Source organism: Quercus suber, unplaced genomic scaffold, assembly GCF_002906115.3.
Source record: "Quercus suber isolate HL8 unplaced genomic scaffold, Cork oak 2.0 scaffold_235, whole genome shotgun sequence".
NCBI classification, from domain to species: Eukaryota; Viridiplantae; Streptophyta; class Magnoliopsida; order Fagales; family Fagaceae; genus Quercus; species Quercus suber.
In genome coordinates, this window is record NW_027069692.1 from 355,863 (window position 1) to 366,676 (window position 10,814).

Consider the following 10,814-nt stretch of genomic DNA (forward strand, 5'->3'; position numbering starts at 1 on the left):
TCTTGTTTTTTTTTTTTTTTTTTTTTTTGCATATCACTTTCATGATATTGTGTTGAAATGTCTGTTGTCTGTGACACTTTGCTACTCATTTTTGACAGAGTAAGCTGTAATGCCTATTACTCTCTGTGTGTTTAGCATCTGTTTCTTGTTTCGTGTGTTTCAGGTCTTCAGCAATGCTTAATTTGTCACATGTTTGACTTAGTACTCATTCTGTGATTTTATGTCTTCTCAGTTGTTTGGTCTTTGTACTCTCATCTCTTGACTAAATCTAACAAAATGAGTGTGTTGTGGATTTTGTACTTTGTTGTGTGTTTGCTCTTTTACAGATGTCTCGATAATCCTCCAAAGGAAAAGAGGTTATGACAGAAGAGAAAACATTACCTGTTACAAAACGAACACGTTCTTCATCACAGCCATCTATTGAACTCAATAGTGATTTGTTCAGAACTCCTCAGCACCTACATGCTTACTCAAGCATTTTTGACCGGGCAACTCCTATAGTGGAACAGGAGGTCAGATTTGACACTTTGGAAACCACTTTTGTCCCTCGGATCTTCGAGGCAAAAGATTGGGCAGAACTATTTGAAAATTTTGTTGATCCAATGGTTGAACTAGTGAAGAAGTGTTTCACCAACACAGTTGAACTTGAAAGTGAACTACACTGTATGGTAAGAGGAATATAGTTCATCATCAGTCCAGACACCATAGCTGAACTTCTCAAAATCACTAGACCTGAGAATGCCGACCTAACTCCTTATGATAATTGCACTCCAGTGATTCACGACATTCTCCAAGTTCTTGGTCCTAGCCATGACATCTCCAGTGCCGGCGCATCCATAAGTACTACTAAGTTTACACCTGAGTTGACAACATTGAAGTTGATCATGTTTACCAACCTTTATCCGTTGACCAACATGGTGTATATCAACCTTGGAAGGGCTCAATTTCTATGTGATTTCATCACAGGCACCACTATTGACATCTGTGCCCATATTTTTTATATTATAAGAAAGACAACGACTCGAACAGTAGCACAAGGGTGCCTTCCATTTTGCAGTCTCATTATGAAATTCATTCTAAGTGAAGGTGTTACTCCTCCATCATTTGGGAAAATATTTGCTCGTCCTCGACCAATCTTTATGTCCACTTTACAAGGTAGTAGAAGTCATTCATCCAAAACTCCAAAGAGTGCACATTTCTCTCCTGCTACTCCATCTACTCCTGAGTCAGATACACATGTACATGCCACTCATGTATCACAGCAACCTAGCACTACACAAGCACAGTCTGCCCCTCAACCTGATGGGTTAGAGATGCTATTTGAGAACCTCCACAAGCGCCTTGAGGAATTGGAAAAGGCTCTCAGAGAAGGTCAGAGAGAGCAGTCAGAGAGAATGGCAGTCATGCAGGACCAGATTTATGTTTTAGCAGCACAAGTTGATAGTATTTTCACCAAGTTACAATAGTGACCCTTTGGCCATTTGTGCCAAAAAGGGGGAGAATTTTTTGTTGTGGCAGCTCTTGAGGGGGAATACAAATTTTGAGGGGGAGTGCCAGTTTACTTAGTGCTTATGTTTTTATTACTAGTTTGATACTTTGTGGTTTATGGTTGGTTTCAAAACTCATGGATATGTTATGTTTTAAAACTTTAGTTTTATGTATATAATATGTTGTTTATTCAGCATTTTCTTTATGAGTTTTTGGTTTGTACCTGCTACCTTTGTAGGTTTTAAGGTTTATGTTTATGGTTTGTACCCATGTTTCTTTTGTAAGCTTTTAGGGTTGTTTATGCACACTTGTAGGCCTTTGTAGTTTGTACCATGCTGTATGCAGCCTGTGTGCTTTGCTAAATCAGTACTTGACTAAATGTTATGCATTTTCTTCTAAGTACTGTCACTCTTGTACCCTTGTAGGATTTTTCCTAGATGCACATACTTTTTGTACTATGCATTGGTTGAGTGTTGGCTATTCGAGTGATTTGCCTTGTGTTTGTCAGCTTGAATGTCCGGATGTTCATTCCAAGTGTGAATGAGCATTGTGATCACTTGGTTATAGTAATTGCTTGTTTTGGTCTTGCCATGGTTTATTGCTTTATTCCATTGTGCTTGATCGCATTTTGTTTGCTCCATATGTATTACAAGTTTTCTGCATACAATGAACTTATTGTGTTGTTGTGTTTCAGGAGTTCTTGTTCTTATGGTTCAAACGCTTCACAGATTCTAGAGTTAGGTGTGAGTGAGTTTTCCAACTGTTCCCATCTCACGCTTTAAGTCTAGAGTTTGTTTTAGGGTTTTGTCACGGAATAGCCAAAGGGGGAGATAATAAGGTTGAAATTTATCAACCATCTTGTTAGCTTTATTCTGTGCCAATTTGCTTGTAATTTAGCACTTAGTAACCCTGTATTTATGGGGGATTCATGTAAGGGTAGTGTGTGAAGAGAGTGTGAAGAAAAGCTCAAGTTTGTGCAAAGAAGCAGAGTTTCGTGGATAGGACTCGCGGCTAACTTGCGACTGGTAAGCCTCCAACTGCAAGCACGTGAGAAGCACACAGGGGAGATGAAGAGTCGCGCCAGCTGTCGCACTATAGGACAAAAGTCCCAGGCTGGCCAGGCCGTTACCTCGCGACTTGAACTCGCGACTTGGACAAGCCGCGAGGCCAAGCCGCCAAGTTACCTTGTTTCCAAAAACTGTCTCTTCGTATTCCAAACGCACACCACTATATATAGACCCTTATACCCACGAAATCAAGAGAGCTTCTAGAGAGAATTTTTGTGAGAGAAACCCTAGAGAAAAACCAGATTGCCTCATCCCCAATCTTTACCTAAGAGACTCTACAAATTCCTCTACTCTCTTCCTCTCCATTGACACATCCTTGAGAGGACATTGACTAAATCCTTACCTCACCACACCCACGTCAGTGAGAAGGTACATTTGGTGCTAAGGGAAGCAGTTTGGAAGGAACCAATGTCTATTGGTTGATGCTATGGTCTAGTAGCGGAATTTGGTTAGCTAGAAAAGAAAAAGGTTCGGCGTAACCTCGTTGGAACAGAAAGCTTGGAGGGCTTAGGTACCTAGGTAGATTAGGCTTGGAGGGTCTATTGCTGTTTATGTATCCCAACTACATTTTCTAGTGGATTATTACCGCTTGGAGGGCGGCGGAGAGGTTTTATGTCGAGAGCTTCAGTTTCCTCTTCGATAACACATCGCGTGTTGTTCTTGTATTTGCATCTCTCTTCTTTTATCTTTGCCTTTTATTTTTTGTTGTGGATGTGATTATAATTGGCTTAAATTGTTTATCAATTCTATATTTGGCTTATGTTCATGTTCTGCACATTAATTGTTTGATAATAAGCTTGAATTGATTTTTTATAATTTGGGGTCTAAACATTTAAAAGTGTTTTACATGCATTTTGAACTTTCAGTTTTGGCTGGGATCTCTTGGTTGACAATGATTTACATTGTTTTGGCTGGGATCGGCCCAGCTGAATATTCATTTTGATGTCTCAATTTAAGCTTAAAACATCAAGATTCCCTTTCAATAAGAAAATTTTTTCTTTCATTTTGATAACTAAAAAAAATTAACAATTCACTAAATGATGTTTTTTCTATGTTTCTTACAGAGAAGTGGTTGCAATACTGTAAGCCAAAACGCGCACAACCTTTCTTATGAGGAATGTTTTAAGATTTTTTTGTACTTCAAAAATTGAGATTCTGGGAAATGTGGGTTTGTTTGTTACACAATCTAAAACTCACATTTTTACATTTTAAATAACTTTACATACTTTTTCACACACTTTTTCATCCACACAAATTTTAAAAAACTACAAAAATCTCATCTCAAACTACTCTACCAAATTACACTTGATTGAATCTCAATACTCATTGAACGTGGCAAGATTCTATAGGACATATACTGATACTGTTTCCTCTTATTAGAAGAGACAGAGGTCATCGATAGTACTGATGCACAAACGACACATTAGAATATACAATTGTGCAGGCATATTATTTGACCAGCCCTTTTATATATGACTTTTGAGATTCAAGTTGCTGTGTCGAGCTGTTCCTTTTCATGATACTTCTAGCACCAACTGAAACTTCAAAGATTCAAAAAATATATATATTATAAAAAACTTGAGGCATGTCGTAATGTGAATTAAAGATAGCTATTTTGGGAAGTTTATCACTATAAATATCCTACTCCCAGTTTAACTTCTTCACACTAAGCACCACCAAAGCAACAGGGAAAAGAAAATAGAAGATGAAGAATCAAATTTGTTCTAGCGTCTTTCTTCTCTTCTTCCTTCTTTTTCTTGTTTCAAATTGGTCAAAACTTGAAGCTCAGACTTGCAAGCCTAGTGGCAAGTTAAAAGGGGAAAAAGCCTCCTCGAGGACAATGTAACCCAGAGAATAACTCTGAATGCTGCGTACCAGGAAAACATTACACAACCTTTAAGTGTTCACCGATAGTGTCCAACCACACAAAGGCCAAGCTAACCATCAACAGCTTTAAGAAAGGTGGGGATGGTGGTGGACCATCTGAATGTGACAATCGGTACCACTCTGATAACATACCGGTGGTGGCACTGTCAACAGGATGGTTCAACGATAAGAAGAGATGTTCAAGATTTATTACCATCCATGGCAATGGAAGGAGTGTTAAGGCCAAAGTAGTTGATGAGTGTGACTCTACTATGGGGTGTGATGCTGACCGTGATTACCAGCCTCCATGTCGTAACCATATTGGTGATGCCTCTAAAGCCGTTTGAAGGCTTTGGGAGTGTCAAAAAGTAACTGGGGCGAGTTAGATATATTCTGGTCTGATGCTTAAGTTAATTTAATTTCCACCATATTTGAAGTACACTGTGGGAGATTGAATGTTAATTAATTTGTTGTGGTTAAAGTATGTGTCTAATTAATACTACTTGAATAAAAGAAGGGGGAGGGAGGGGGTTATTTTTGGGGTTTCCTTTCCACTTTCTATTTCTGCGTTTTCCAAAAGTATATGGTGACCTAGGAAGCACGGGTGCGTTTCGGGACTCGGGTGCGGGTGCGGGTGCGGGTGCGGGACTCGGCAATTTTTGAAAAAGGTGGGTGCGGGTGCGGCGGGACTCGGCAATTAAAAAATTATTAAAAAAATATTTATTTATATTTTTAATATATTGCTAAGCACACTTTTTCACATTATATAAACATATACCAAATTTAAGAGCAATAGTAGATAATAATTAAAACAAGATGTTCATAAATTCAATACAACCCACAAGATTAAAACTAAAACATTCCATAATGTTTGGAAATTAGACTACAACTCACAAGTTCGAAACTAAAACAAAATAAAAGATAATCAACAAGACAATCAAACACTAACATCATCATCCTCAATATCAATAGCTTGACTTCGAGCTTCACTTCGAACTTCACTTTCACTAGTAGTAGCACTAGTGTTAGCATTCCCAATAACCATGGCCTCCAACTCTGGCTCATCAAGTGTAAGGGATGCATTCTCAAGAATTCCAGCTCCTCCATGTATGTCACTCGCATTCCAAGAGTCTCCTGCAATATCCCACATCTTTGTTGCTGTATGGACGTACTCCTCATTGCGCCTTGACAAGAGTCGAAGATTAGAATGCACATATACCAAATCCTCAGCACGTGCAGGAGTCATTTTGTTTCTGTTTAAGGAATGAATGAATTTGTATGTGCTCCAATTTCTCTCAGCGCATGAGGATGAACAAGGTTGTCCAAGAAGTTTAAGGGCAAGGGTTTGAAGATTTGGAAATGCGGAGCCATGATATTGCCACCAAACCAAAGGTTGTAAGGCCCACCTATCTGTCAAGGCATCTGGTGAAGGAAACCTCCCTCCTGAAAATGTAGCAAACTCAGACTTCACCACCAGTTTTAATTCACTCTCATCTTGAAAGTATCGATCCAAACACTTGCTCCTTTCCATAGAAATTTCATGATCCCGATGTGGAGGGATGCGTTTTGGATTCCCCGAAAGCCATTCAATGGAGTAATACCTAGTTAAAGATTAAAAAAAAAATATAGATGAAACGTGTGTTTTACTAAAAGGGTGAACTAAGGAAAATAGAAAATAAATGTACTTACTTAGGATTTAAGGAATGAGCCAAGCAATGTATTGGTGTACAATTTTTGGTCCATCGATCAATGAGTATATCATACACCACAGCCCAAAATAAGCTATACTGATCATCTTCCAAGTCTTCGTGCCGATATATTATTGCCTTCACCTTCTCTATCATTGAATCCCACATCTCATACACAAGATGAAGACAAGGCTTATCTGTGTCGGCTATTCGTAGCATATCATAAATGGGCCCTGTGAATTCAAGAATATAATCAACCTTATCCCACCAAAGATCACTTAGAATCATATCTTTCACCTTTTGAGCTTTTCCAACATCATCCTCTCTATAAGAAGCCCATTGGTCACTAATAGCCATAGCTTGAAGACATCTTTTTATCAACTTCAATCTTTTCAGCATTACAACAACCGAAGCAAATCTAGTATCAGCAACTTGAAGCAATTTTAATGGACAAAATTCATTAAACATTGCCAACCTCATTGAATGGTTCATGATAAAAACACGTATGAAAGATGCATCATCACCAATACGTGTAATCCAATTACATTCCTCATATGTAACTTCATTCTTTTCAGTGTTTTTTGCTGCACAAATATTCTTCAAGGCTAAATTAAGAGTATGGACAACACAAGGTGTCCAAAATATTTTAGGATACTCACCTTCAATAAGAGCTCCAGCAGATTTCATCACACTAGCATTATCAGTGATGACTTGGACAACTTTTTCATGTCCAATCTCTTTTATAGCATCCTTCAACACCCCAGCAATATAATGTTTGTCTTTGAACTCACCTGACCCATCAACTGCCTTTATAAACACTGGACCCCCATCTGATACAGCCATAATATTAATAAGAGGCCTCCTTTGTGGATCTGACCATCCATCAGAAACTATACTTACACCATTTTCAAGCCAAGAGTCCTTAATTGGTTTCAAAAGCCTTTCAACATTAGCTCTTTCTTTTTGCAAAAGTGTTGTTCTCAAGGCATTGTATCCAGGAGGAAGATAACCCGGAATGCTATGGGTAGCAGCATATGCATAGGAACTACGATAATATGGGTTCCTTGCAAAGTTAAACGGAAGCCCACCGGTGTAAAACATCCTAGCAATTCTGCTATCCAAATCATGCCTAGCACTATTCTGGAATGCTCTCTCCAAAGGAGAATCCACCTTCCTCCTCTTACTATCAACCGGATTTGTACTATCACTCCCTTCTTGTCTTCGAAATGGAGAAATAGGAGCAAGCCCACGACCTGGGGGAGGTGGGGGTAAGGGAATTTCACTTCTCCGTTCTTTCTCTCTCTTATCATTCTCAACTTGATCATGCATTCGCTGCATTTCCTGCCTATGGCTCTTCGCCTTAGGACATGCTCTAATACCTTTGCCAGAAATTGCTAATAAATGAGCCTTAACCCTAGAATAGGATCCCATAAAAACTACATCACAATAGTTGCACTTAAAGTATGTGTTTCCACCTGATTTAACAGAAGCACCAGGTGGTTTGTCTACTCTAGTCACATACTGCCAAAGAGGAGATTCATCATTTACTTCTTGATTAGATGAAGGCGAAGTTTCTGTGCTAGTAACTTCGTCCATTGCAAATTCAATAGATTGAATTTAACCTACAAATAATAACTATTAACTAAATAAATTAATAATAAATCAAACCCAATTTCACAAATTCACAAATCCACAAATCACAAATTCAGTCAGTCAGTCAGTCACCCTACAAGCCTAAGATAAAAGTTACAGAAAAATTAAGAAAATGCACTTGTTTTTTACATAATTTATAAGTAGAATAACAAATTAACAATACACACAAATCCCAAAATCATTTCCAAAATACACACAAAATGAGTATCTAAACAATCATCAACACACCTATCATTAATTCATTATTTACTAACAAGTGCAACAAGTCATTGCTAAAATTTCATAATAAGTAGAATAGCAAACTAAGATTCACAATCAAACACAACAGAGAGGGACGAAATCGGGTTAAAAAACAAACACACAAACACAATAAACACAGCTCAGAGAAGAGAGAAATAGAGACTAAAAGATAAGTAAAGAAAATAGATAGCACACCTGAAGGAAGAACGCGGCAGAGAGTGAAAGGCTGGAGGCGGAGCTGTGCGCGGCCGCGGAGAGCAGTAGAGCACAGAGAGAAAGAGAGATGAGGGCGGAGAGCACAGAGAGAAAGAGAGATGAGGCAGTGAGGGACGGACTGAGAGTGAAAGGGTGGGTTTTGGGCGAGTCTGATTTTAGGTTAGTTGAAACGGTGCGTTTCGCACCTTCTTTTTTTTTTTTAAATTTCCGCCGGAATCGGAAATTTCGGAATCGGCCGATACGGCCCGAGTCGGCCCGGTTCGCGCCGCGTCGGCGCGAGTCGGCGCTGCCACGTGGCCGGACGCGGCCCGACGCGGCACGGACTCGCGTTAGCGGCGTCCCTGCCGCGTCGCCGAGTCCGGCCGAGTCCGACTCCGGTGCGGCTCCTCTGGAGCCGCGTCGGTGCTTCCCAGATGGTGACCTGCCTTGGTGCACTACGCATGCAAGTGCATCTTCAACATACTTTTTATTTATTTGCTCTCTGTTTGCAAGATTATAATGTGAATGAATATATGTACAAAAAATTCAGTTTCTTTGCCAAAAATCTCACCAAATTCATGAAAAAAGAAACTATGGAGTGTTCAAAACATATAAGAGCACCATAGTATTAAAAAAAAATAGCGATAAACGTCCTGCTACACACAAGTTATACACACCCATAAAATGCACTAAAAAGTCACGATTTTGAAGTCATGATTTCGTAACAGGGTGCACATAATAAACACCACCCTAAAAAAAAAAAAAATTTTAACTATCAAAGTCCCTCAAAAAGGAGCGCTAGATATAGCAAAAGTCTTAAACGTGTCAGCTTTTATTCTTTTCTAAGAGCATCAACAATGGGCCTGTTATATGCCAAATGTACTTTATGGGAAAAGTTAAATTTTTTTTTTTGAGTTTTAGCTACAGTACCATCTCAAATGTAAGATGGTACAGTAGCTGAATGGTATAAAAAAAAAAAAAATTTAATGCTGTCTCCACATTTTGCCCAGCCATTTCTCTCTCCTCTCTCATTTTTTTTATTTCTTTTCTCTCTCTTCCTTCTCTCTTTCTCATCCCCTCTCTCTCTCTCTCTCTCGCCATTGTCAAGCTTCTTCAGTTGAGTCTGTGCCAAATCGGAGCTCACGCAGGATCGGATTTCTAGATCGGCGTGGTGGCGCAGTTAAGATGGGTGTTAAATAACATACATTATTATTAGCAACGCGATGTGTTATACCATGTTGTGTATGCCAGAGTAGATGCGGAAGGAGAAGCATAGAATAGGAACATCAAGAACACGAGGATTACGTGGTTCAGCCTTGACGGCCTACATCCACAGAGGAATCCCTTAAGGGCTACATCTTTATTGTATAAGAGTGTAGTACAAAACCTGTGTTACAATGAACCATAACATGAGTATATATAGGTGACTAAACCCTAGACTACTAGTACAAGAAGGAATGGGCTTGGGCCTATTACATTGGGCTAATATATCTAATATATATCTCTAACACCCTCCCTCAAACTCAAGGCAGAAGCTTGATGAAGGCTTGAGGTTGGATAAGCATGAGAAGATCACTTGGAGATGCCTTGAAGAATGCCTTTAAAGAAACCACAATGAAGAATGTGCCAATTGGCCAATTTCGGAGTTTCAAATGAAGAAACTGAGTCTAAAATTGGAATCTACGCGAAAATTTGAGCAAGATAGTCTGTTTCAAAAATTTTGACTTTTGGTCAAAGGTCAACGCAAAAAGTCAAAGTCAACAGAAGTCAAAGTCAAAGTCAATGGTCAGTGCTCACGGTCAAATACGGGTCGGGTCGGTCCGGGTCAATGGTCAGCTAGGTGACATGGTGCTGACGTGGCTAGGACGTGGCTGATGACATGTCTAGGGCTGACGTGGACGTGCTTGCGTGGCTACTGAGGTGGAGTGATGACGTCATCATGTGACGTCAGATGACATCAGCAACAGTTGTCGCGCGTGGCAGGAGCGTGCAATTTTCACCGACGCGTGGAGGAGAATCCAGAAGCTAGGGAGGCACGTGTAAGCTTAGATGATGGCCGGAATCTCAAGTTCTGTAGATCGGTGGATGATGAGGCCGCCAGGGGGGCGCGTGTGCCAAGAAGACTATCGGGAAGTCAAGAATCTGAGGTGGCACGTGGAGATTTCCCGGAGACAATTGCGGCGCGTGGAGGCGCGTGGTTTGGCTTCGGGTGACCGGATTTCTGGGTTTTCCTTATGGGAGACCGAGGAGCATGCCTGTGGGGTTGGTTTCTTCAGGCGAAGGATTGATTTGCACAGATCTGTAAGGTGACTGGTTTGACATGCTTGAGAGATCAGAGATGTAGCAGCGAGGCAGCAACGGAGTTTCCGTGGGAGCTGCGTGATGCTGTAGACCCAAATCTGAAAGAAGGCATGGGCATTGTTGTGGATCTGTGTTACGCACGTGAGAATCTTCTTTGCTAGAGATTTCGTTTGATGCCAAGAACGGAGTTTTGCTCTGATACCATATTAAATAACATACACTATTATTAGTAACGCGATATGTTATACCATGTTGTGTATACCAGAGTAGATGCAGAAGGAGAAGCATAGAATAGGAACATCAAGAACACGAGGAT

The 10,814-nt window shown here is 40.0% G+C and overlaps 1 protein-coding gene and 1 pseudogene across 1 annotated transcript; one reads left to right on the forward strand and one right to left on the reverse strand.

The window, feature by feature from the left end:
- LOC112038019 (uncharacterized) overlaps window positions 1-4,830 on the forward strand; it is a 29,775-nt pseudogene extending 24,945 nt beyond the window's left edge.
- Window positions 4,831-5,358: 528 nt separating this feature from the next.
- LOC136070459 (uncharacterized) lies at window positions 5,359-7,705 on the reverse strand. The gene is made up of 2 exons (XM_065780436.1): window positions 6,111-7,705; window positions 5,359-6,022 (listed from the first exon to the last, which is right to left on the reverse strand). The coding sequence occupies exons 1-2, from the start codon at window positions 7,703-7,705 to the stop codon at window positions 5,359-5,361; spliced, it is 2,259 nt and encodes a 752-aa protein (XP_065636508.1).
- Between the last annotated feature and the right edge of the window lie 3,109 nt (window positions 7,706-10,814).